General features: G+C 39.3%; 2 protein-coding genes across 5 annotated transcripts in view; one reads left to right on the forward strand and one right to left on the reverse strand.

Moving 5' to 3' along the window:
- Positions 1-1,531: 1,531 nt before the first annotated feature.
- On the reverse strand, positions 1,532-15,179 carry COMMD6 (COMM domain containing 6). Of its 4 annotated transcripts, none has more exons than XR_012779048.1 (8): positions 14,998-15,179; positions 14,231-14,289; positions 13,576-13,641; positions 13,321-13,397; positions 11,854-12,022; positions 10,573-10,725; positions 9,372-9,515; positions 1,532-1,637 (listed from the first exon to the last, which is right to left on the reverse strand). XR_012779048.1 is itself a non-coding variant. In XM_075527495.1 (7 exons), the coding sequence occupies exons 1-7, from the start codon at positions 15,170-15,172 to the stop codon at positions 9,465-9,467; spliced, it is 750 nt and encodes a 249-aa protein (XP_075383610.1). In that variant the 5' UTR covers positions 15,173-15,179; the 3' UTR covers positions 8,559-9,464. The 4 variants fall into 4 exon arrangements, 2 of the variants coding, with proteins under 2 accessions (XP_075383610.1, XP_075383626.1); XR_012779047.1 differs by lacking the exon at positions 1,532-1,637 and adding an exon at positions 6,765-7,592; XM_075527495.1 differs by lacking the exon at positions 1,532-1,637 and having other exon boundaries at positions 8,559-9,515.
- Positions 15,180-18,364: 3,185 nt separating this feature from the next.
- The window catches only part of UCHL3 (ubiquitin C-terminal hydrolase L3), a 44,497-nt gene continuing 35,048 nt past the window's right edge, over positions 18,365-27,813 (forward strand). Inside the window, exons 1-2 of the mRNA XM_075488201.1 lie at positions 18,365-18,667; positions 18,908-18,919. Coding sequence (XP_075344316.1) covers positions 18,626-18,667; positions 18,908-18,919 — 54 coding nt within the window. The 5' untranslated portion in view covers positions 18,365-18,625. The remainder of the gene's footprint in view (positions 18,668-18,907; positions 18,920-27,813) is intronic.

A 27,813-nucleotide genomic window follows, 5' to 3' on the forward strand; every position in this document is an offset into this window, starting at 1 on the left:
CCTACTCGCTGGTGGGGTGGGGTGAGAAGCAGAAAAGGCCTTGACTCTGTGTAAGCACTGCTCAGCAGTAACTACACCATCCCTGTGTTATCAGCACTGTTTTCAGCACAAATCCAAAACATAGCCCCATACTAGCTACTATGGAGAAAATTAACTCTATCCCAGCCAAAACCAGCACACAGGTAGAACTGCAAGGAACAAAATGTTGAAAATGAATCTGAAATTCTTAAATTGTCACCATTGTGCCAGTTATGTAAAGCTGTTTGGTTTCTCCTTCAGTTGGGTGATTTGCTCAATACAAGATGAGATCTGGTTATTTTGACCTAATTCATTTTTATTATTGAGTTCTTTATGCAAATCCCTTTTAAGGTGAAATTAATCTATATCAACTCTACCACTAATATTTTAACTACCTTCAAAATCAAATTCTCAGATGTTAATCCACAGTTTTCATGCTTTCTTCTCACTTCAGCTTTTTATGTCTCTCGGAATTGGTTCTTCATAGTAATCCCTCTTAGCTGTCCATTACCTTTATCCATTTACTTCATCATTTCTTTCTTATCCTTTAAGCTGCCTACTACTTTTTATCCCCCCATCTCATTAATAGTGTTTCATTAGAAACTCAGTCCTTTCGTTACATAACTTTTCTTCTTGAAGTTGGTCCCTTTTTCTCCTTTCTTTTCAGTTGTACGATTTCATGCACCTTTACGTTAAAACTTCCTAATTTCTCTCATATTGAGCACAGTATTCCTTTGCCCGTGACCTCTGACATGCTTCTCATGTAATTTGTCCCCTAGTGTTTAAACTAGAATGGTAACAAAAGCATCATACTCTAATTCTTTGCACAATATAGTTAGGAATTAGCCTGAATTATATAATCCTTACAGCTCAGTTAATGGGAATCAGAAACTTTGGGATAGAGAAGAAAGCAACTTTCCATAGCCCTTCTCCACAGAGCTTTGAAAATACATGTCTGTTCTTGATGAAAGAGCAATTTCTCTCCAGGTCATCCCAAATGGAAAGAAGCGTAAATGCAGCAGCTATGCGAAGACATGACAGACAAAGCCTCTGATGAGAGGCCACAATGTTTTTCAAATTCCTTTTGTTATTATTGTTATTCGCCAAGCTTCTTGAAACAAATTGTAAAATTCAAAGTAAAAACTATATTGGAAGATCTAAAGTACATAAAGTACTATGCTCAATAATTGCCATATCATGTGCTGCAAATACACGTTCAGTTGGTCAAATAAAACCGACCACATACCCAGTCAGACTTTTTTGAATTGTTGATAACCTGCCATTGATTTCTGTTGACTAAATAGATATTAGATGCAAAATCTTTCAAAATAAGGTATACTATTGAAGTGACCAAACACGGATACAGTTAACTAAATGTAAGTAAATGCCTCTAAGCATTTTGGATTCAATATGCTTGTCAGTGGAGCACTACATGTAAAGATTATTTTTCCAAATAAAATGGGTAAGTATATTTTCCTTCTGTTTATGAAAGAAGTATGTTTTGTTCATTAAGACAATACCTTGATAATGTATACTGTTTCTGCACATGGCACCACAGCAGCCATTTCATGTATCATATCTGGATCATCAGTTCATCTTCAGTGTTAATGGATTTAAACCTGCAAAATGGTAAGCAACCACAGTTCTCAGTAATGTCTTCAGGAGCGGAGAGACCTCAGCATCTCACATGGTCAGACTGTTAATTGCTAGTAATTATCCATCCCCTTAAGCTTTCCAGCCACAATTTTAATTGCAAAAAAAATATTAAGTTATTAGAGGAGCTGTAGACTTGACTTTACAATCCCACAATTTATGCATAACTTCAACCACCTTGGACTAGAGTACCTTATTTCAGTAATATGCCCTGTAGCTGGAATTGCTTCTCATCCTATTGCTTTTCTAAGAATGGTGTCACTTAACTCTGTGCGATTTCAAGGTCCACTACCTTATTTGCATTATTTGTAACTAGTCAAATTTTATTTTACTCTCAGATCACCTTTTAGGAAGATCTGAGATCCAGACATTTTCACTTTAGAAAACATTTTATTGATTTCAACTACCCAGTCGTATTTGAAGACTCTAATGAATTAACTTTTGGAAATATAATTCAAGTATTAGAAAGTAAGTTCAGTAGACTGGGCATATTACCAAGGCTTTAAACTTTAGCTGCTAGAGAAACTCTGGTGCCTCCTCTATTAAGTGTGTAAAAACAGCACTAGAAATAACGAAAACTGTTTATTTTGCAGGATGTATAGAGGTTATTATAGTGTAAAATGTAATGCCAAAGGTTTAAGTAAGACATATCAGTCTTGTAGAGACATGTCAGTAGCAGGAGACACTCACTGCAATTTGTACACAATAAAAATGATGAAAAATTAATGTGATAGGGGGTTGGGTGGTTTGGTTTGTTTTTTTTTTTTCTTCTCAAATGGCACTAATCCTTTTTGATCGTAATGACAGATTATAATTTGTTCTGCCAATAAGAACCACTCCAAAACAGACTTAGGGGAACTGGAATGAGCAAAGTTCATAAGAGAATAATTGCTAGCTAGAAATTTCATAAACATCTCTAGAACTTACGGCGACCCCACATTTTACGTCTGTGTTCAGTGTATTGTTATTCAGTTTAATGTAGCACTGATTAAGAGAGACAATGCATTGAATTATTATATTTATCTTCAAAGAAGCATTTGATTGTGCAACAGATTCTTATTCTTGTCATTTTTTCATGTAACAGTCATCCCGTGAAACTTTCTGGCACAGCAGACTTTGAATCCAGTGAAGAATAACAATGCTTTTATTTCAAACCAAGTTTTAATCTCAAGTCCTGGGTGCTTACGTGTGATCATAGCATCTTTCCAGGTGAGAACATTTGCAATTTTTAATTTTTTTTTTTAAGGTTCTCCCCCAAAAAAGGGTATCAAATCAGCTTACTAAAATCCCTGTTGTTGAGATAATACAGAGTTTGGTGGCTGTTAGCAGCTCAGGCCGGTTGCAAAGCTAGTTATTACAGGAGGTAGAGCAACTTCTGCAACAAGAACGTCCACATTCCCAATTATTTCTGCTTTTATATAAAGGAGACATTTACTCCCCTACTATTCCCCAATCACTGCAGTAACATACAAAGAAGAGAAAAAAAATGAGGAAGAAGAGAGTACTGCGGCTGCTGGAGTCTACTTCTGTCCTTGACAGTGCCTACTACCCCTACCTCGTTTTGTGATTTGAAGGGGATCCTGGTCCCATCCAACTCTCCAGAAATGGAAACTAAGACAGGATTTCTTGTCATTGCCAAAGCAAAAAGGACCATCTTGATATTATTCCACAAATATATTGTGACAAAGGATGAACCACAGGCTAGAAAGGTTACCAGATCTGTAGTAGAGTGCAGAAATAATACGGAATAGAGATACTTTGGAAGGCAAGAGTACTTCAACTTCAAAGGTCACAAATTATATCTCTTCAAAAAGAAAATGCAAATACCGTTAAGACTTCAACAGTCTATCACTATTAAAAATGTTATTGCAACTTCACAACTCAGTACTGTATGTCTGGTAAGAGAAAGTACAGCTTACCATGAACAACAGGGCACTTGTAGTCCCAACACAATACCAAGAATGGTGCCAGCATAGCTGCCAAAAAAAAAAAAAAAGAACAGATGGGAACTCCTTAATCCTCTTTCTCATCGTCCTTGACTCTTTCCTAGGTAAATCGACATCTGTTGTCTTGACTCTGTCGATCGCTGAGCATCTCTCATCTTCCCACATTCCCAGCTGGGAGAAGCAGCATTGCACAGCACACCAGCGATTCATGCGAGACACACGCTTACATTCCTCTACTCATTTTAAATGTAAATGTTAACACCCCTCTCAAGCTTCATGTGTGGCTGCAGCATCCAGTACTTGCCAGTTCAGAAGCATTGCTGGGAAGGAAGCCTGTCTTGCTTTAATTTGGCCAAGCTCTCAGATGAATATTTTTTTTAAAAAACACCTGTAACCTGCCTAAGACAAAGTAGTGATGACATTCTAGCCCCATTAATGGGGAACAGAAGAATTCTTTGCAGCTTCAGTAGTACCAACAACATCGGAACATTATTTTTCAGATTCAGAGGTAATTCATAGGGGAATTAAACAATGGGGCCACTTTCAGTGGCCACAAGGTGTATTACTAAGTGTGGCATAAAGACACTGAAAACTAGGCTGCATAACAAAATACGGAAGGATTTGAGAGTGGTTAAACTGCATGAAAACCTTGGATAGAGAAATGCAATGCTTATTCTATGAACAAGATACAGATCTAGAAAAATCTGTTTGAGAGATGTATAAACAGGGAAAAAATATAAAACAAGAATAGGCCCCAATGGAAATGTAACATGATACTATTTAAAGAGCAAGTCATAATGCAGAAATGTTTGTATAATTAAATTACTGTTTTAAGCTACTGCAAATATACAATGTGTGGTATATATTCTGTTATCATTAAAGTGCTGAATGTTGTTTATGTCACTGGAAATCTTTACGCTCACCTTTTTAATAATTAACACAGAAGTTAGAGTATTTCCCTACAATGTAAGAAGTAGGATGGAAGTTAGGGTGACATGAATGTGTACGGTTCCAGATATAAGCTACACAGGGGAGAAAACCAGAAGTCCTTATCCCATTGTCAGACATGCTCTCAAAGCATTACCGTGGATCAAGACTATATGTAGCAGTGCCACCTGGTGGCCGATGCTATGGCAAATGCCTCTTAAAATACTACATAGCCCAGAAATTTATTGTACGAAATAACAGAATTTTCCTTCTTTTGTAATATGCATATTAAAGCTTACTGTTCCAAAGCTCGGTATGTGAAGTACAAAACTGACGCTGAAATTTCCAATTTATAAATATAATAATATTATTTGTAATGTAAACACTAAACAGAGTATTTGGAAACTACAGCACCTACACAGGTTGAACAGAAATGGTTCTCAAGTTAGGGCAGCTAGACCGTAATTAGCCATAGGAGGAAAATGCAGTACAGGGAAGAGGAAACCCAGAAACACTAAAATTAGCCTTCACGGAGAAGATCAGCAGTCTCAGCTTCCTTACTTTCTCGATGACACAAAGTCATAAATAATTAACAGACATATCCCAGTAACTCAGTTCAAATGGCAGGTCATTTCTCCACCTTCCCTCAGAAAAGCCTTGGAAACAGGACTCAGGGAAGTCTTTCAAAGCATCCAGGTCTGGGTAGGAGGAGTGCTGAGCATCATCCCTCTCACATGCACACTTCCCCATGCACTCAAGCACCAAGACTGGAACTGGATGAGTATGTACTGACAGTGCTGTATAGTAGAAGCAAGAGTAAAGGAAACATTTGGCCAAAATTGCACAGCGACAAGCAAATCCAGTTGTTTATGAGGTGACTGAGCCTCAGGAAGGGAGGACTGTAGCAGCATGCCATGCAAGCTCAACACGGGTCGAGGCACTCATGTCATGTACTGACCTGCACAGGTCCAACTTCCTCATGGAGTGAATGCCCAGTAAGCTAGCAGCCCAACCAACAGTCATGTAACATTTTACTAAAAATCTGTCTGGGAAATGAGCACTACCATGATCAACCACAGAGTACCGGATCAGATAGAGGCTGTTGAATTTTAAGTCCCTGCCCCTGTTGCAAAGGTTCTTCAGAGATGGGGCATTTTTTGCTGCAGGTAGATAAAAGTGTCTTGAGTCGTTTAATGTGTTATTCTAGTACCCGCAAGGGCTAAACAGAAGAACCCTGCATGCCTCTGCAAAGGAGTGGAAATTACCCTTTCATTATACCTATAGTTAAGAGGATAATAAAACATTCAAATACGATAAGGAACAGGGCAAGCAGGAAGAAAAAACAACATTCTTCCTCTCCCCCAATTTACCATCTCTCTACCTTTGTTTTTAATTGGTCCAAGCCAATGTATCTTCAGGTATTCAAATACAGTACAAAGGCTTGAAAACAGGAAGGTAAAAAATAAAAGGGGAGGATGGGTTCACAGTGAACAACAAGATTTACATACCTTTAAAATGTGGTTAAAGAAAGACAGTACAATTTTGTGGAAACTTGCTTTTACTTTGGCCATGACTAGACCAAAGCGTGCAGAAGCTAAATACATAACACACTAGTGCATGGACATGACTACAGTCAGTTGTGCACTCTTTCTGTGGGCCTTTCTCCATTTTTCTACAAAATAGCTTTCCGCAAGTGGGCTGGTGTGTTTGAAACCAATGCAAAAAGAAAAAAAAAAAAGTCATGTGATGAAGATGACAGTCATTGCCAGGAGATTCCTTCATTATTCCCTCCCCTGGGTTTGTTTACTGTGTAAGACCCTCCCCCCCCCCCCGCCTTCCTTCCTCTTGCTCTGTTCCAGGCAAATGTTGAAAAGAAAAATTGTTTGCTCATCTCCTAAATACAGTTAAGGAAAGAAAACCACTTGAATGAAATTTGCTGCAAAATTGCATTCATCTCGTATGTCCTCTGTCTTTTCCTGGTTCAATAAAACATTTTGTCTAGCTGTAAGTAATTGATACAAATATTCCTTGCAGCCTGCAGTTATTCCTCAGCTCCTTGGTACCCCATCACAGAGAAAGACTGCATATATCTGAACTTCATTCTAATTTAATAAGGAAAGCAGTTTAGTCATAGTCTAGTCCTGAACTTTACCCAATATAGTATTTATGAGACAGACTGTCATGCAGTAGGCTTAAAACAAAATACAGACCATCTTAATCTTTGTTACCTATATGTTTAATGACTGTTTGTGGACTTACAAAAATATTTGTTATACAATTTCATATCAATCAACAAGTAGAATTAGGAACACGCAAGGACTCCTGATTCTCTTTGAAAAGATCTGGTTTCTGCACATATAGACAAACAATTCAACAACTTGTTTCAACATGTTAATATTGCTTCCCTGCAAACTGTTAGGTTTTTTTTTTTTAATAAAGTACTTAATTCTTCCATTACTCAGTATAGGAATTCCTACTGATAGCAATGAGGACAAATCTCAGAAGTTTGAGTACATGGCCAACTTTTAATCACATCTCCTAGATGTCCATAAACACCTCTGAAAGTTGTCAGACAGTAAACTGGTATAGCACACATGTTCAGGCATCTTCCAGCCAGAGTTACAACATGCTGGAGTTCAGGGACACTCCAAAAATATTCATTAATATTTCTAGAATATTTGACTTGACAAAATGTAAGTTAGACTTTTCAAAGGCTGCCAACGTTCTCCTCTTGGTGATGGACCAAACAAAAATGGTAACTGTAAGTTTCCTCATTACCTTCCAGCACCTACTAAATTGTTGTTTCTAGAAGTTAAGACATGATTAATGAAATCTTCTTTTCCATCCAGTTCCAATGAAGGCACTAATATTTCCAGGTATTTGAAAAACTTAAGTGCATTAGAACAAATGGGAAGTATTTGTAAGGCTCCAGCTTTACTAAAAAAATTACTCTTTTTCTGGAACTCTTGCATTGATGTTAAACTAATTAATTCACTAGGCCAAAGCATGACAATGTTTTCCAGTCATAGCAGCCTTACACTCCAACTTCTGCAATTAAAAATTTAAAAAAAATCAGCTGCTTGCATCACTCGTCCACATACAAAAAGGATTTTTTGCACTATGTTCAGCCCTGAGCCCTTGCAGACAGACAATGGAGGAGGCAAATGGGAATTCTGTTCCTGAGACCATTCTGTGACATTCCATTGAAAAGGTCCCTGAAAAGAGCAATCTGCTCTCCCCAGCCACAAAGCAAACACCTCTGACTTCAGCAGCACAAAGGAGTATCATCCAGATCAATGGCCACAGCACAAAACTTTTACTATCTTTTGTTAAAGCCAACACTGTTTCACTTATTTGGGCTTCTAAGCAACTCCAAGTACTGTTTTTATGCACCATGCATAATGCCCAAATAGTGGGGGTGTATCTCTCTCTCTATTGAAAGGATTGCAGTATGCAGCACGTACAGTGTGCTGCAGTTTATCGTTATGACACCAAAAGGCAGGTATAACCTGTATCAATGACTTTCCACCAGCTTTAAAAAAGTTAATTAAAAAAAAAAAATCTAAGTGGGTTAGAAAGGTAGATGTTCTAACTTAAGGGGGCCTGAAATCACTTGAGGATCTGTCCCAGCAAAACTGGTTCTCAGTCTCTACTATCCTGAAGTTGCAGCATAAACTTTAGTCTGCTTATCAGTATGAATTGTCTCTCTTCAGATTTACTTCCTCTACTACACCACCAGCACATCCTGAAATGCAACAGTATTGTTTATTACATCCCACTATATTTGCAGTTTGTGGGTTTTTTATGGAAAACTCAAAAAAAAAAAAAGACCATGCAAGCACACTGGATTTATCACCCCCCCTTTGGAAATACTCCCATTCTTCAGAATCAGAGTCAAAATTTTGCTGGTTAGGACATTCTCTGAAAGTGAGTGCACGCAACACAGTCTAGTGGACTCCTGCCACACAATACAACAAGCAAAGAAATCTTGCTGACTTTTAGTGTGGTACTGTCTCTGATGTGCTTGGCTAACAGTCCAGCCTGAATTTTCAAGTTTCCTTCTTGACTTTTCTAGCTCAGAGCTTGGAGTGAGGCAACTACATCAGTATTCTAATTTAATTAGAAAGCAGACTGCTGATCAAAACATCAAGCAGAGCGCCACAGATTAGAGTTGGATTAAATGCAAAGGCAAAAATATATTAAAATGCTTTTGAATTAAATTCACCTTTCTACCTTTATTTAAAATTAGCCTCTGGGCTTCATTTCAGAGAATAAATTTTGGGACTCCAGAGAAGCTTAATGCATTAACTCATTTTTTTTATAAGCCTAGGTGGTGGGAAATAATATTTGAAATAAACAAGCTGTTAGGACAAGTACCTTCTCCAGTTATTAAAAGAAGACTGGAAGCCAGGTCTGCAAATACCTGCAACTAACTACTTAACATTGCTATTCTTCAAGCATAGGTGTATACTTGTTAACTTCATGTACCCCTTATAATTAGTATTCTTTTTGAGTCCAAGCACATCTCAATTTTACAGACAAAAGTGTTAACATGGGATTTACACTTCTCTCAGTATCTTCCCAGTCAAGATTTTCAGGTCTTGTTCTGCACTCCAGATGTGTAGTTTCTTACTCTTGGATATTAGCAAGTCTACAGTGATGCTTCTCCATACACATCCTGATCTTTTGTCCACCAGGATGAACAAAGCTGACCACATTTTCACAAACACTGCAGAGTTGGCTTCAAGTATTCAAAAGTGAAGAAATCTTCACAGCAATGCAAGGATGATGCTGACAAACACCTGTTGAAAAGACAAGGATACATACCTTCCTGAACAATGGCACTTTATTCCCTGTGCAGAACAGGAAGTTGACTTGATATAAGTCTGTCTGAAATTTCAGTGTAAATAAAAGTTTTCTTCAAACTGTTTCAAGAACAGCCGCCATTTCCTTGAACTGTCTGAAGAAGTTCTAAAAAGCAAGAGTTAAGATAAATTTCAGTTGCTTGAAGAAAAGCTCGAACTGTAGTTCAAACTAGCATGTTAACCAAAATCACAATCCATGTTTCTCACATTCCCTCTTTCCTCCAATTACAATTTGCAGCTTGAACAGAAAGTTTCAGCTTTTCTTTTTGTGAGCTGGTTGGCATTTGGACACATTCACTATTAAATCTACACAGGTGATGCCTTATTTGCATGGGTTTGCCTATTAATAGGAAAGATACTATGAAAGAAAAATACAAAGTAGCTCTCACACCACAACAAAAAAAACCACCAAAACACTCTCTCAAAAATGTTTCTATTTCCAGCTGAAATAATCCAGGCTTCTCAAGTATAACATCCATTTCTTATAGTAGTTGAACAGCAAATTATTAAATAGGTTTCAACCAGACTGAATACAACATTTCACCACATCTAAGGATTCAGAATATCCTTCTCAAATTCCTGCCAGTCCAACTCCAACGATTTATTTATTTGTAGCCTTGTATGATATTGTAAGCGATGTATTTGCCGTTTAAACAGGAATGACAACAGAAGTGCCACATTTATCCAAAACTAAACAAAGTTACACGAGTTCATAGATGAAGGCATAACAATTAAGAGCCAGTGGTGACAAAGGGGACTGACCTCCATTCCTAATCATTAGCAAATATTAGGCGTAACCCAAGTTTTAGATTTTGAGACTGGGGAACAGTTCCATAGATTTAGAATATTGCATCCATTTTTAACAAGGCAGAGTGACAACTGACAAGAAAGATCCAAAAGTCTTTATGTCTTCAGTTGTTAGCTTATTTGTAAGAGAACAGACTAACTACAGCTAAATTAACATTTTTGCATGAGTGATGTAGAACTAAATGCTATGAAATAAGTATTTAGCTTCAGTGTTTTAGATAATTATTTAATGCTTCATCTTTGAATGACTCTTAGTAAATAAGCAACACAAACATATGCATCAAGGTATACAGCTGCTCCTTCACAACATCACTGTTGTTTTTAAGAGACTGAATCAAGTAACACTGATTACAGACCTTGAACTGTGGGATCGTCATTTCAAAAGATTTGTCTGTTATTTGTCCTGAAGGGTCTGCCACTTTTAGCGTCACTGTAACATAAGGATACTTCAGAGACCTGCAGGTGTCAGAGCTCATTGCAACTCCCAGTTTCCATTTAATATCTACAAACTACAAAAGAAAATAATTGGAAACAGTGTTAAATAAAGAGATCTACCCTGCCATTGCTGTTCTGTTGGATGGATGTTTTACAGACAGTGTAGGACATCTAGAGCTCACATCCAAATGGGAAACAAACATACATTTTCAGATATTTCTGTGAATACAAAGTCATCTGCCATTCTTTTTAATAGTGAAAAAATAATCAATTTAATAAGTTACTTCACTTAATCTGCTTTCCTTATTCAAGTACTGTCAACAGTCAAGTACAGTCTATTTAAAGTTCTAGTAAGAGGAGCTTGAGCCACAGAGTTCACCTGGCTGGTATATCATTCATGCTTTTGTCATGTTTTTTTTTAAATTTCTAAATCAAGTGGAAACAGGAGAAAAACCTCAGACAATACACAAAAAATTTATAATAGCGATAATGGAAAAAAATTAAGGCATTTCATAACTGTATTTTAGATAAATCAAAGTACATCATAAATACATTTCAGACAGGTAAGTTATCATTTTTAGCCTTTATGATAGGCAGAACTGTTGAATAAAGAAGTGAAGAGAGCCTTTAGAAGCTTACTATCAAGTCTCAGACAAAGATTTTTTTTCCTAATTCTGTACTCTTTTAAACTGTTGTTAGAAAAGAGATCTTGAATGCAAATACAGTCTGTGGTATTTTTTCAAAAAAAGAAAAAAGCAATGCTGGAAATTGACAGAAAGTATCTTTAAAAAAGTTTAAACTTAAGGGAGACAAAGAATAAAACAATCAAGTGCTGGTGTTATCAACTCTAAAGAACAATTCAATTACATTTAAAACATGTTTACATAAACAGCTAATACAATTGTCTGCCACACTGACTGCCACTCACCTTCCCTCATAGTACTATGAAGCACTACTTTTTCAAAAGGTACGGAATGTGACTTGAGCACCTAAACAATAATATTAGAAAACTGTTTGGCATTTAGACAATCTTTATTGTATATGCTTCTTTATCCGGGTAGACATCTGGCAACACATATATATAGGAAAGCTTTTGGCAGTCAAGACACCACTATGTGCACGACAATACAACATACACAATGAAGCACTGACACTTCCGAAAAGTTAATAGTTAGCTCAACTGCACTTTGTCATTTAGTTACCTGCCCCACTGTGGCCATGTTTCTTGCCTCTTCTGACACACTAATGGATTTGCCCTGCTCATTCCATACATGACGAATAACTTGAACTGCATGTTTTGGCAGCGTGCTGACTGCATTGCCCAAGGTGGTGACGAGTTCTTCCGTAGACAGATTGTTTCTGGCCGCTGTGCTATAGGTATATCCAAAGAACACCACATCAATTTCGTTCTCCACAAATTTAATAAAATTTCTCACTTCACCCCAAATAGGCAATTTTTTATTTCTGCTTTACATGCCCATGTACTTTACAATATTTAGACAGCCTGTGATTTTTTTTTCCAGAATATTTTACTAATCTTTTGTATCCACATGCAAAAAACGACTTGACTTTTGATGTGTCTTAATATGCAGAGACCAAGCTTTGCTGGGCTTGCACAACATGCAACATTAAAACAAAAATAATCACAGCCTCCAAGTGCTGTTGCAACTGAAAAAAGGTATAATTCAGTGAAAGATGTGTGTATAAGGCAGTTAAACAATATTATTACTTTAAAAACAAGGCAGTTTAATTAAACATTTAGGAGAGGTAATTTAAGTATCACCAAAAGGCAAGTAAGGACCTCTAGGTAATGGTATAATTGGTACTAACAGGAGTAAAACGATGCAATAAAGCTGGAACTGAAGAGGCAGCAAGTCTAAAGGAAAATTGCCACTCAGTTTCCTCTACAGAAACAGGTAAAAAAAATTCCCACCCTAGGTTTGTTCATGCAGATCCACTCCTCTTAGAGAGACATTAATAAAAGAGAAAAAGAGTTGGTCCTCCAAGTAGCATGGTCTAATATAATTTAAGGCTTTATATTTTATAGAGGAAAAAGTAGTATGTTAAATTTCTACTGGTGTATTTTCTTCAGTCATATTAATGTTACATAAAGTGTTTAGATACTAGATATTAAAAGAACAAGCAAGATCTTGAAAATTTATCTTTCCGAAAATAAAACAAACTTACAGCAACACAACAGCTGAAAATACTACCTAAAAACTCTACCTTTATCACAGCAGACTTCAACATAATAAAACTGCGTGCCCTTCAAACAGGCACAAATGCTGGCTTCTAATCTCTAAGAAACAAGAATTTTTTAGAACAAGCTTCTTCCAGGCAAAGGCCTAGCTGACTTTAGAACTGAGCTTAACTTCCTCTTCTATTTTGCCAGTAGTTCTAAAGCTTGCAAACAGGATCTTCAAACCATTTCCTCTCTTTAGTTTTTTTTTAATTACAAAAAGTGAGACTATATATTAAGTAACTACACATTTTTTAAGAACATAAACTAAGCCCAGAAGTTCTTTTTTGTCTACTGAGAGTTACAAACTTTTGCCCTTTTCCCAAATCAGTGCATTTATACCCACATTTGATGTCACTTTTTAATACCACTAAAAAGTTGGGGTGGAGGGAAAACAGACATGAGGTAAAGTAAATTATTTTGTGCTTACCTAAACAGAAAGGAAACAATGTTGGCTATTTTTGCCAGGTCACCAACATTAATCTCAATCCCAGATGTTTGAATTCTCTAGAAACAGAATGTTCAAACAATTACAAATAGTAATTTATGCGTTAATAGAAACGTCTTTGTTTGTGTGTATATATATACACACACAAAAAAATTGACTTGGGGAATCTATCTCGGGGAATCTTTGCATCATATACAGCTAATATACTTGCTTATAAGTGCTGGTATCCAAACTTACCTGACACAGTTCAGCTGTATTTACACCTGGGATCTTATGGTTCAGATGTTGAATTATTTGTTCACACTGTAAAGAAAGTAAGTTTGAAAACATTCTTAATGCATATTTTAATATACAAGACAAAGCTAGTTTGAATACTTGGAGATTACAAAACCCAAACCAAAACTGGTTAATACGAAAATGGACAACAGGAGGATGGTTTAAATGCAGAGTGAAGAATAAAGTCATTGAAATGACTGATTTTAAAATTACATCAAATCCAAGAAAAGCAAATAAACTCAGTCAAGACTTTTAGTTACTACCTCACTAGCACTACTTAACACACCATCTTCATACTAATTGAACAGTCATCCTGTTCAAGTCCACACTACGATAAACAAGCTGAATGTTTTCTAGACAAGCTAGCTTGATATCTCACTTAGATGAAAGGCAAAAAAACATTTTTAAAAATCTCCTGTGATAAAAATGTAAATTTAAAGCAATCCCATTGCTCTTAGCAGGACTGGTCCATTTTATGACTCATGTAATTCTCAGCTACCACACCCATAAGATTCCCTTTGCAACAAACAAAAACCAGAAGAGCTTAAATAAAAAGGTTTCCTAGAATCAAAGTGCACCAGAAGCCCTTCCACATCCCATTTATTGCCCTACTTACCAGTTCTGCAAAAAAGTCTTGAGGTATTAAATTAATCTTATCTGCTGCACCACCAACATCTGAAAAACACAAGCAGTAGTGATCAGAAGCAAATCCTTCAAGTGTTATAGTAATAAATAAAATTTATTGTGATTTGATATAAATCAAATTTATTTTATAAAATTTATCTCTGAAGAATTCCTAGGTCATCACGCATGCATTTACCTTAAAAGCAAAGCTTTCTTTAAGGGAGCTTGTCCTGAATTGCATTAACATAACCTGCTCGGCATCCCAGGTAAAGTCTAATAGGAGGGACTCTGTAAGGCCTCAGAGCCCCAGACTGAGTCTATGCAATTGCACAGTTTCACAGCCCTGAATAACTCCCCCGACCCTGTGGAGCAGTATCCGCAACAAGTCCCTCAGCTTACCGGGAAGCCGGGCACGCCCAGGGCTGCCCTCTGGCATCAGCAGCACAGGACCGCTGCTCTCCCTACGGCTACGCTGCTACGTCCAGGCCGCCTTCCAGCAGCGAAGCCCCCAGGCCGCGGACAGCCCGGGAAGGCCCCCGCTGGCCCACCACAAGCCTTCGCCAGGACCCACCAGCAAAGGCTCGCCCCGGTCCCCGGGTGAGGTGGCTGCGCGGGGCGGCCCTCCCCCAAGCCCTCAGGAGAGGGGAGCGCCCGCACCCCCGCGCTCCCCTCCACACCCCACCCTGCGGGCCCGGGTGGGCCCAGCTCCCCCTCAGCTCCCCTCCGCCCCACACTGGGGTCCCCTCCCTGTCCCCTCACCCAGCGCCTCCAGCGCCCGCCCGAGCACCACCGCAGAACCGGCGGCCATGGCGCCGCGCACCCGCCGAGGCCCGACTTCCGCCACACAACGCTCGCCGTCCTGATTGGCTCCGGACGATACCAGAGCAGGTAGGGGCAGCGGCCGCACTCTTATTGGCTGCCGGGCAGGGAGCATGCGCTGTTCTCCCCTGGGATAGGGCGGAGCCTCTCCGCGCGCGGGCCTGTATCTCCCGCCTCGACGCTGGGTGGGTGCGAGCCCCGCTGGGCGCGGGGGGGCCGCGGATTTTGTCCTTTTCGAAGTAAATCGCTATTTAAATAGACGCAAGTAAAACCAGGACTGCGTTCTAAGAGACTATTGGGTCTGTAGGCAGCGGGTGGAAAAGGTCACATGCGGATCGTGGCTCAGGGCCTTGCAGGCCAGGGCCTACCCGTCTTTCGCGTCAGGCTGGCCGTGCTCTCCCTGCAGGCCCCACAGCTGGTGCTTACGCTAGCCATGGCTTGGGAAATGGCGTTGGTGTGTGAATCACCCGGGGAGACTTTTGGAAATCCCAGTTCAAGTCACACCTGGTTTGCACAAAAAGTTGTTTACTCAGTTTGGTTTATTGTTAACTGCTGTTGGGGGTTTTCATGGTGCTCTTTTTTACAGTCTTGGGTACATAAATCATGCACTGTTCCCGTGTGCATGCAGTACATGTGGTGTATTGAACTTAGTACAGATACGTAGAGTGACCATATTTTGTACAGGTGTATCATGGAATCGGCCTGCAAATAAACTGTGCAGTTCGCGGATGATGTGTGTAGATAAACTATGCCTTCAGTTTAATGGAAAAATGGCCATTGATTGTAAAACCACAGCTAGAACTGTGTTCAGTAAGCTTTGCATACTGAACTTACTGAAGTAAGTTTGGGGTGTGGCAGGAGCCCTAAAACAACACTGATCCTTCACCAGTTTCACCTTTTAAAAATAGTAAATATTCTTACATTTGTCTAGTAACCAGTTTTACATTTGCTTTTAGCTTTTTTCCTATATTGTAATGCTCCAATCTCAGTATTGTAAGACTGTTTGTGACAGTAGTAAAACAACTTGTCATGCAGTAGTGCTCGCTAGTTTAAAATTATGTTTTCAATAAATATTAATGAAATAATTTAGAAGATATTTCAGGAAAGGAGTAATTATGATGGAACATGGTGTGTGTTTATGAGCTTTATATATTTATGGTCTGTCTGATCTTGGCCTCTCCCTTTTAAAGTATCTAATTAAGTGTGCAAATGTTTTTGAGTAGTATGTCTTTTTATGATCTCATGATTGTCAAACCACTAGGAATGTACATACTGGTAAGATCTGTCTGTGATAGCAAGGACTTGACGTAATCTCTTTGTTCTTAACTTAGGTAACTCTGTTACATATTTTGTTATCTAGAGAACTTTACATATTATTCTATACTACAATTTGATCAAGTCTCTTAGTAGTGCCTTTAGCACTATGACTAATACTTGTTACTTTTCATTCTCTCTCCAAGATGTGGAGATAGATGCGGAGATGTGGAGATAGATGTGGAGATAGAAGTTGAATATCTTGGTGATTTAGTAATTACAGAATCATTTGCCGAAATTTGGAGTTATTTTGGGGTTATCTTCATCGACATGTAAACATGCGTTTAGTTCTCTGAATTTGGAACAGAAGGTGGTGAACTGTGTAATGATTTCAGCTTGTCTGCCCATCCACAGAATTAACTGTGTATCTTTAGAAAATTCTGCCTTCTCTAAGTGTGCAGCGAAGGTAATTTTCTTTAGAAAATTCTGCACTGATCTGACAGTACAGGCCCATCTTTTAGCTAGATAAGGACTGAGAACTTAATATGAGGAGACACTTGGTATAGAAACTAGAAGACAAGTCTCATGAGCTACAAGGAGACTGGATTGCTGAAGAGATACGCTACAGTGACTGTTGATAGGTCAGTACGGAAGCTTCAGGCACAGGCATGTAGCATCACCTGCTAAATGATTACAGGGGGTAAAATAAAAACATCATTAGGTAATTTACTCCATTTCATAAATGTAACATTTACGGAACGGGGTGTAATTTGCATCAACACTCTCTAAAGAACTACACCAAGTTCTTCAAAAAGCTCTGCAGGCAGACAGGAGAAAGTGTATCTGTTAAATGGGTTCCTCCAGTGCCTGGCCCCTCAGCTGTCTGACATCCCCAACACCCTACCTTCATTGCCACCTGGCACTTTGGTACTCCCGCCTCTACGGTACCTAGAAACACCAGTTCGTCATATTATACTGCTGCCTTCTCCCATGGGACTCTGATTTGCCTGTAAACTGGCCTAGTTTCTATCTTTCCTGCAGCCTCTCTGCTCAACCACCTGCTTCCCGCTCCCCCAGGTCTTTCTGGTCACGTGCTGGGCAGGCCTGGAGGTCCAGCTCATGGGCTTTTACAAAAACCTTGTGCCAGTGTCCTCTTCTGAAAACGCATGGTGCCGTGCAAGCGCTGCAAGGGGACACATAGGTCAGCTGCAGTCTGCAGACGGCAGTGGGCAGAAGCTGGCTGGGGCTGGGGCCAAAAAATGACATGTTCCTTCATTTTTAGCTTTTCTGAATTAACTTGAAAGAAGGCATAACACTAAATCTGATATGTACGTACATATATAAAACGTATATTACACTGTATATGATATGTGTATATTACACTGTGCTTGATCTTAGCCAAAAGGCCAAGAAGTGGTATGTTTATGCTCCTGAGATGGGAAGGTATGAGGGGATTCCCAGCGTTAGAAGATAAACGCTTTTTAAAATTAGTTTTAATGCATCTTTTAGTAATTTTTGGCGGGTCATACGGGGACCTCACCACCTGCGTCCTTGCTGCTACACGCGCTGAAGTCTTCTGAGGCGATGTGGAGCTTGCTCGCTGCCACTGCTTTACGGCTCCGTCTGAATCCCTTTGTCCCGTCTCGCCCCGTGGCCTATCCCGTTCCCACGGGTGTATTTCCCTGAACGCTCTACGCACCTCACCGCCGGTGAGCGGCTGTGGTTCAGTTTAGCTGCTGGAGGCCGTTTCAGAGAGGCCCACCTGTTCTAGCGCTTGGCGCCTGCTTCCCATCCACCCCCGGTTCCCGCCGGGCCTCCGGCTGCCACGGGCCCGGCAGCGGGCTCCGGTGTTCGGGGCGGGGGGTGGTGGCAGCGGCCAGGGAGAGGGGGGAGGAGGAGGGGGGGGGGGTGGGGCGCCCCCGGGCGGCTCCTGTGCACCACGCAGGCCCCGACGGTTGGGAGCAAGCGCGGGGCAGGGCGGCCGAGGCACCACCCCATGCCCCGCTGGGAGAGTCCATTGCCGGGGGGAGCCAAGAGGGTAGGAAGCGGGAAATCTTCGGGCCGTCGTTGCCCGGGAGCACCCAGGGGGAAGGCGTCCTTCGCCACTCGGCCCGCCGCTCCGGAGCGGGGGAGAGGTGTACGTGGCGGCGCCGGAGGGTTGGTTTCTTCGCCGCCCTCCCCCCCTCCGTTCCCGCCCGACTCGGTGGTGCGGTCCCGGGTCAGGTCTGAGGCGAGGCGGCGTGAGGCGCTGTCAGTGCCGTGCTGCGAGGTTCAGCCCAGTGCCGGTACCAGGAGCCGCCCCGTCGCCACCGCCATGGAGCCCCATCGCTGGCTGCCCCTGGAGGCCAACCCCGACGTGAGTGCCAGGATCGAGGGGTGGTGGGGGAGCTGCCGGGTGCGCGGGCGGGCTGCCTGCCTGCCTGCCGGCGGGAGGGAGGGAGGGAGGGAGGATGGCGAAGGGGAGAGGGCTCGGGGCCGCTCTGAGCTCAGCATCGCGGGCTGAGGGATGGCTGGTGGGGGCAGGGAGCGGGGGAGGTCTTAGCCCGCGGATCTAACTGGGGTCTTAACTCCTCTCTGTTTTCTGCTTCCTTTTCAGGTCACGAATCAGGTAAGCAGCTTTTATTTGAGGTAACCTTTAGTCTCTCTTTAGCTTTAGGCCCATTTAATTTCCTTTTCATGTAGTAAAGGCTCCTGCTTTTCCAATGAGAGTAACCCTTTCCTCCCCCACGAGTGTCTGCACTGAGTCTTCTAATATTGGACCTTACTGGCATCTCCTGAAACCTCTGAGCACATAGTGTCATGTAATGATACTATATGAAACAAAAAACAGTAAAGGAAAAGAGAATATATGTGGTCTGGCTATTAATGTAATGGAATCTCTGGTGTGTTTCAGGATGGGTTTTAATTCATTAATTAACGATTAAAACATTATTATATATTTATATACAACGCGTGCCAGGTCTGGACCTGTATATGATGGCTTTGTGCACTTGTATGGATCTGCTTACATCACTGTGTTGCAGTCTTTTTCTTCTTTGGCTGACCATAAGACATAATGTCATTTTACCATATTTGCACTTTGCTGCTTATTCATGACAATATCTGCATGATTTGTTGTTGCTGTTTTTGTTAGCGTAGTAGAATCCATGCTAGAGAAAGCAAGCTTGTTCTAGTCCCCCAAAAATGTAAGTGCTAGATAAACTACCTGAAACGAAATCACACATATTCCAACCCTGCATCATGTTCTCAGTGATAATTTTGAGTATCTTTAGTAAGCATTAGAGGTCAGATGTTGATCCCAGCAGGCCTATTGATAATGTTAAGGATGGTGTTTAAGTCAAAAGACTCTGAAGCTTCCAGCAGTAAGATGACATTCTTAAAACTATATTGCTGAAATATTTTGGAAATGAGGAATTTCTGTGTGTGAAGAATGTATTTTTGTTGTTGTTGCTGTAATACACTAACTGAGTCTGCAGGAGAGTGAAGGGTTATTTGATGCTGGGTCATTTTGTACTTGGCTTTATAGTTTCCTAGGACAAATAATTTTACAATTCTTGCAGTATTGCTGCTGTGGAGCAATCGAAGAAGTTTTTAGTCCCAGTCCTGAGATAAAATTAACAAACTTTCCTGGGAGCTTTTCTCAAATGTATGCTATAATTTCCTCATGTTTTAGATTTTTAAAAATTTTGAAATTCAGAGACTAAATTCGAGTTTGGAAGGAAATTCTACTAGTCATTTATTCACATTTATTTTAAATTCTCTAACTTCTTATCGCTTTCCAGATGTTGAGATGAGCTTATCGTGGTACAAATAAAGTCCTGTCAGCTGTAAAGTAGAAATTGAGGAGGAAAAACTAGTGACTTTTTCTAAATATCTGAATTATCTTGTATCACTACATATTTATATTATATGGAGAAAATCCTAGAAAAACAATTCTAAGTGTGTTCAAAACCTGTCTCTCTAGCCCATTGGCTTTGCATTGATGATGGATGATATCTTTCAGTTGTGGATGATCATGGGTTATAGGGACTTTTACTCTGCAAGGATTTTCTTGTTAGTATTTCTGTACAGAAGAGGCCACTTTAGACTCGTTAGACTTCCTCCTCATTCACTATATTTTGCCAGTCTTAACTGAGCAGTGGTTGTTATTATCTAGACTGAGAGGTGGTTGTTTTTGTTCTTTTTTTTTTTTTTCCTAAAAAAAGGGAAAAAAATGGTAAGTGTTGAATATGAATACACCTTGCATTATTAGTCATTGTTCTTTTAATCTCATCAGTACACTGGTAAACTGTATAACAACAGGGCTGTTAGTCACTGGTTATTCATATCCTGCTTAAAACAACAATAATAGTAATTTGGGATTCAAATGAAGTTGCGAACACGTTTTTAAAAATCCTGTTGAGTTAATTGCAAGGACAGACTTTTTTTGTGGTACTCTCTGCTGTGCTCTGTAAAATATTCTAGAATTCTTCAGGATTAAAAAAAACAGTGGTGTGCCCCTAATAGCTGTAATATATGTGTCTAGTAGTAGTTTAACAGATGTATCTCTTCACATGGCTAGATGGCTATGTATTTCTTGGTGGGTTTTTTTTGTTTGGGTTTTTTCTTCTATTTTGGTGGTTTTTTAAGTTGTATTTTATTTGTTTTATTTGAGTGTTAGACTATCCTTGGAACATACTACTTCTGTTAGCGTTAATGTTTTTGCTAGGTGTGGTAGTGAACTCTTAAAATCACCAAAAATTCCAGTCACCTGTAATATGCGTGGATTCTTAAGTATTAGATTGTAGTCAGAACTATCATTACGATTTAACAAGTGCTTAGCCTATTTTCATTATTGCACCAATCATTTTATTCCCTTTTTTAATAGTAACTAGAAAGGAAATGCACAAAATGCAGGTTCATTTGCTTTTAATATGTTGCTACCATACTGTGTGCTCTCTAGTTTTGAAATGTAAGTTGCAAATTTGAGACTCTTTCAATCTTTGTGGTAGAAATTCAGACGATAATGGAGAAGAACTGGTATTTCTCAATTGTAGGGAATGTGAAATCTTTCCAAAATATCTTGAAAGTTTTTCTCTATCTGAAAGCATTTATGTTATAATACAAGTCTAGGAATTTCTAAATCCTTAGTGTATATAGGATCTCTCTTTGTGCACGTATGTTAGAATTATTTAAAGGTTCAGAATCTGGCTAGGGAGGATAAACAGGAATATTCTTTCTTAGCTTTAAAGATTTCCAATGGCAGTGACTCGCTGAGAATACCACAGCCACATATCTGTAGTAATCTCTTTAAGAGAGAAGTCAGCGTAGTTGAATGTACCATACAGTGCTAATTTAACTGTCACAGTATTTTTTTTTTTTCCCTCCACTTCTACAGTCTGATAGAATGAATTGTTGGTCCACCCCTGATATAGAAAGAGTTGATGATTCAGCATTTACAAAGCTCCACTTTGTGTACAGTGATGACAGGGAATGGTTTCTTGTCTTTGACCTTCAGCTGGGAGGCCTGACGTGACCGGTGCTACCCTTCTTCCTGAATCTCTTACGAGACTTTCCCCACTAATGGGAGAGAGAAAACGAGAAAGTGCGGTTTATCTGCCCACTGTTTACCAGATGGTGTTTGGCTGTGTATCTTGTTCTCAATTTCTTCTACCACCAAAAAAAAACCAAACTCAGACTGCATACAAATTTTTGGAGTGAAAAGATCAGACACAAGCTGATTATCTTTCATCATGACATCGCTTCAGTCTGGCTTGCAACCCACGACTGATTCCCTAGCAAGCATAGATAAACAAAAAAGTAGTATTGGTGGATCTTTCTTGATCTCCCATGATCTCTCTTACCTTTCTTCATCTCACACGTTCAAAGAAATATCCTTACTTCCTAGATAAGGTACTATGTCAACTCATGTCTTTGTTATATCCAGATAAGGACAGAGTAATTGCATCTGATTATGAAGCTCAAGCACTGGCTTCAGGAGTTCAGAGTTAAAGTAATGAGAGTTGGCTGTGGCTTTTGGGTTTCTCTTGCCACGTAGGGCTCACTTGCCGGTTCTTAGTTACCTTCCAGCATTATTTTCAGGCCTTTGGTCCTGCTTTTATTTTTTTAAAGCCATTAAGGTACTGAGGGTCAGCTACATAAAGAAATTAATTTTAGTTCATGGACAGCCTTGACAGCTGTGGCTTTAAAGTCACAGGGGCAATAAAGATCAGAAAACGTAGAACAAATGGCAGAAACTGGATACAGCTAGTCTTTACCCAGTTATGGAACATATTTCTTAAGGGTGTCGGGCAAATACAGAGATTAATTAAGTATCTTGAGGAAACAAAGTTTACTCTTCCTAAAGGGTCTTTATATCTTATGAACTGTGCAACACTGTCACACAAGCTTTCCCAAAAGAAAGCCCTACTGATCAAAGTCATTGAAAAGGCAGTGCCCACAATTCCGGAAGTGTGTGAGGTGGACCTACTCAGAGATGAGCTACTGTGTTGGAGTGAAAGCATGTCGGATGCGAAGAAACAGAGATGTCCTTTTGAAAATGCTTAGCTAAGCTTACTTTTTTTAGTTGGGGGAGTGGGGTTTAACTCTTCTGTTGTAAGCAAAGTGGAAATAGCGGAGATAGTGTGCATGCTTGGAAAACAGCCTGTTATGAGTGTAGCCTCAGAAAGTGGAAGACCAGGACTCTGTTTGTGTCATTCTGTAAAGAGAATGCCCCAGAAAGCCTTCCACAGAGCCAGCAAAGGGGAGATGTTAAGACTGTGGCACAGCATAGCAAAGAATAAACACAAGGACAAATATGAAGGCATTGTAGATGTCCACTGTGAGATCAGTTGTTGAACGGCTTCTTCCATTTTAAAATATCTCAAGCTATATAGACCTCTGATTGAGTTTAAATAGGTAGATATGTTACAAAGGGAAAATTGCAACTTGTTTTGGGGTTTAAAGCATTATTCATATGATTGACTTAGATCTGTCTTTGTACGTTACTCAGTAACTGAAAGCTAAGAAAACCACGTATTTCATTCCTCCATTTGTACTTGCCACTTCTGGCCTTTTATTGTGCTCTTTTTTTCTCAGTTTCTTGTTTCTGTTTCAATTAAATTAAACTAAAAATTGTAACAAGGAGACTGTTACTGTCTTGAACACTGTTTAAGTGAATAGGGTGCTGCAGGGTGGAAAACACCTGATAGTGGTTCATGCGATAGGTTATCTTCTTGCACTGAAGGTGCTGTTCCTTGGTTCCCCATTTTCCTTGGCTTAAAGGACCAGCAGAATCAATAGAATCCAATTGTTGTTTTAGTACACTGTAAAAATAACATGTATAACAGCTTATTTGGAAGAGTGGATTGACCTGGCTCGTGCCCATTGTGAATAATTGTTTAGATCATAGAAACAGGTGTCTCAGTGTTTTTCACAGCATGACATGGTGTTGTGTTTTGAACCAGTGTCTCGGTAACTGCACCTCAGGACTCTGTTCGGAGCATTCGAAAGCTCTCGCTGGCTGGGGCGGTTTCAGAGGAAGCCTGGGTCAGCTGGTTAGCCTGGCTTTCTGTGCACTTTGCATTGCTGCCTGTGTGATGTCCTGGTTCAGTATATATGTATGGCAGTGCCTGGGCATACTGAGTATTAAGTTTCAAAACTGCTTGATGGATATGTTAAAAATATATACCTCTCATTGTGAAGATCAGGAGCACTAACTGTAAGTCAGTGCTGCTCTTTTAGACACCCTGAAGAAACTAACACAATTGGAAGGATAAGAATTTTGTGGGTGTAAGAATTCTCACATTTTTGATGAAGTTGAAAGTGTTCTCTTTTTTTCCTCCTTCATTGCAAATTTTGAAAAACAAAATAAAAAAAAATTGTTATGATAAATGGGCTGTATTCCTTGAACTTTATTATGAGGTCCTGAAATACAATGCTTGAGGATATTAAAGAATATGTAATAAATCTTGAGTTTCCCAAGTAAGTTTTATAATGGAGCATCTCTTGTTGGAGCAAGACCATATTGTGGCCACTCTAAGTGAGGACTAGTTGGTAAAGAAGAATAATGCGCCTCGTGTAAGTTACAGCCATGTATTTGCTTCTGGTATGCCTTTTGACCTGCTGTATAGAACTAAAGTTTCTACAGCTGCTGCCATCTTGTCACGTCAGTCATTTTGATTAATGGTCTGAAAGATGCCTTCTCTAAAATGTATCAAAAAATGATCCCTGCATTTTAATTCCATAAATATCATAATGAAAGAATTAAGAAATATATCCTTATAATGCCTAAACAATAAAATATTGTTTGGGTGGTTCCCTTATTTCTATAAAGGAATTTAACTTCTGAAACAAACAGTTTTTTTGTAATATGCCTCTAGAAATGATGTATAAAGAACTGAAAGCAAAATATTGTGCATTTATATTTGTAATATAGATTAATAAGAATTGGATACTTAAAGGGCTGAACACAACCATCTATTTGTGGACTTATATAACTTTATATTAAAAGTTATATGTGTTTTTCTGTTGCTTTTTTTTCTTTTTTCTTGGTGATAATTCTATCAGACATATTTTATACAGTGTCTTACTGCTTTCTAGGGAAAAAGATGAGCTTCAATTTAACAAAGTGCCAAAAATTCTTATGCTTTAATGAAAAACTTACAAAATACTGCCTTAAATGGTTTATTTAGATGCAGACCTTCCAGTTTCCTAAAGCCATAGGCATGTTTTGTTTTGCAGAAGAAAGCCTTTATTGTGGTTTTGTTGTGATACAGCGATGCTTTAATCTGCTCAGCAGAAGTACAATAAAATGTAGACTCTGTTGGTGTCTTGGTTTGCATTTGCATTTAGAAGAGGATTACAACAGTTGGTTCTTCCCACAAAAGCTCTTTTACTTTTGCATCTGAGTGTCTGGAAATGTTTGTGCATTTTGCCAGTTTTATGTTTTCATGGTTCCAACTTGTATACAAATACCACAGTAAAATGTGGAAAACTCAAAGTCTTGAGTATAGTGCTTTAGTATTTAGAATGTGGTGTTCTTGAAATATTTGCAAATGCCGTCCAACTTTAATTGCACCTAAATTTCAAAGTCCATTTTGTTTCAGTGTTTGTCCTCACTTTGTTTTTACATGCAAGTGACAAAGTGGAAAAGATCATCACTACTTCAGACAATATTTAAATTATGCATTAACTACTTCAGAAGTTTTCTGTTAAAATAAAATGCACCCTTACTTTTTCTTATTCTACTTACCCTTTCCACATCTCTATCAACTCCATAAATCAAATCTTCCTACTGGCTGTGTAACTGTTGGCAGAAGTACTGTTTTAAACTGCTGAAGTCAAGTCACCTGGGTCAAGATGTTGCTAGGTTGCCTTTGCCCACTGGGTTTCCATTCTACTTTTGAGGCTCTTGAAAAATAAATAAATAAGCATGAACTTTTTTTTTAATTAAATAAACTTCATGAACCTTGAAGGTAGCCAGTGTGCCTTGAGAGCAGAGTCATGTATTAAAGATAACTGCTCTGTGCTTCCGTCAATGCTTAACAGTTAGTAGGTTAAAGTAGTGGTACCGACAATGAAAACAGCATAGGTTATACCACATAGGTAATGTGCCTAAATGTGCTTATTGTAATGTTTTTTGCTACTAACTAACATTTAGACATACAGATTTACAGTTTGTGGTGATTTAGAATAGAATCAGGTAGGCTGGAAGGGACCTCTAGAGTTCTTTAGTTCAACCAGGTTCTGTTCAAAACAGGTTGCTCAAGAACTTGTCAAATTCTGAATTCCTCAAAGCCTCCTGGGCAGCCTGTGCTAGTGTTTGGCCATGATCATAATTTTTTAAATTTATTTTTAAATGCTTTCCTCATGAAGTTCAAATTTCCTATGTTCCAACCTACGTCCATTGTTTCTCATTGTTCTACTGTGCACTGCTGAGATGAGTCTGTCTCCATCTTCTCTGCACTCTCCCTTAGCTAGTTGAAAACAGTAATAATCAGGTGAGAAGGAAGGGCCTTCTGGAATACTGGGGAAAAAAGGAGAAATTCCTGAGAAGTGCAGGTAAGGTGTGTGTGTGTGGGGAAAGTAATTTCAAAAGGGACTTTTTGTTCTAATGGTTAGCTGGACCAGTGAAAAACCAAGAAGTGTTTCTCAGGAAGGTATTTTAATACAACAAGAAAAGAGACAACTGAAAATATGATCACAATCAGTAAAAATAAAGTTCTGAAAAAGTTAATAAACTAGATACAGACATGTGCGGTGTTTCTTGTTGCTATTGTTCTTCCTGAGCCCCTGTAAGACTTCTGTAATGTAGCCAAGTATATATTTTTTTTTTCTTTTCTAAGGTAAATGCTCAAAGACATATAAATTAAAATAGTCAGCAATGTGATAAGCAGTGACTGAAAAAGAGTAACTAATACGCTCTTGTGCAGATCTAGAGAAATATAATGCTGCTATTTTATGTTAACCTGAGTATATAGTATCAATAAGTTAGGAGAAAGTAAAGAGCTGACAGTGAGTGAGCCCTCAGATACAGTGTAAAGTACCCTAACTGCTCCGTCCAGTAGGTATCTGTAGAATAAACTTGCTTGGGTAATTGCTGAATAATTGGAATGCAAAGCAGCAGAGGTCCCTCCCTATGAATGACACTGTCTAAAAAGCATACAGAACTGCCTGCTGTCCTACAACAGGAATGCTTTTGTCCATGGGGAAGGGGTTGCTTCACCTTCTAGTGCATAACTGACTCCTTTTTGCACCAGCATCTTTGTCTGGCCTAGGAAAGAGCTAGAAAAAGACTGAGGGAGGAAAAAAAGGAGGTTTAATTTAGTTATTACTAAGGCATTCGGGTAACTTGCCAAAATTGAAGCTGTGGCTTGTGACATCTCTTTTCTGACCTTCCTATGTCACATCTAATATGGATTTTTGTCCCTCTAAAGAACTTTCCCTGGTTCCTAACAACTTGGTTTTATTCCTACAAAATTTCTTCCCCTGATCTTGCTAAATACAGCCTTGCCTTGCTTTTATCCATTCAGAACACAGTTGCACAAGATTACATATCTGGCTGTGTCATTGATTTATCTCCTTTTTTTTCTTTGCATGATTCCACATTAAAGATGAGCTCCAGACATTTGTTTTAAGGGTTCTTCCCATCCTGCCATCTATTGTTCATCTGTTACCCATCTGTCAGTCTCTCTTACACAGGGGCTTATGCTGCCAGTTTTTATTATCTACTTACTAAATTTTCAGAAGGATATCTCTATCATTTTTTTCCCAGGCCTGAATGAAACCCTCTTGATACACAGAGATATCTCCTTTGTCTATTTTGGGTCTCTCCTTAGTTTTTTTTTTTCTTTGATGATTCTACAATGAAGTTGTTAGGCCACTTGTGTGTTAAGATCACTGCCTGTCATACTAAGCCTATGCTCTTGCTGTTCTCTGTAGTGCTGACCATCACTTCTAGTCATTGCTCTCATTGTATACTGAAACTTACGGTTTCTTAGATTGTAAAGTGTCTAGGCAGTA

The sequence above is a fragment of the Mycteria americana genome, chromosome 1, assembly GCF_035582795.1.
Source record: "Mycteria americana isolate JAX WOST 10 ecotype Jacksonville Zoo and Gardens chromosome 1, USCA_MyAme_1.0, whole genome shotgun sequence".
Classification (NCBI taxonomy): Eukaryota; Metazoa; Chordata; class Aves; order Ciconiiformes; family Ciconiidae; genus Mycteria; species Mycteria americana.

Bases quoted from the DNA above. Each gene is read 5' to 3' on its own strand.
- COMMD6 (XM_075527495.1), bottom strand. From the start codon at position 15,172: ATGCTCCCTGCCCGGCAGCCAATAAGAGTGCGGCCGCTGCCCCTACCT. The intron at 13,642-14,230 runs GTAAGTAGGGCA...CTTTCTTTACAG, and splicing joins AAGACTTTTTTGCAGAACTG to TGTGAACAAATAATTCAACA. The intron at 12,023-13,320 runs GTAAGCACAAAA...ATATACCTATAG, and splicing joins ATTGTTTCCTTTCTGTTTAG to CACAGCGGCCAGAAACAATC.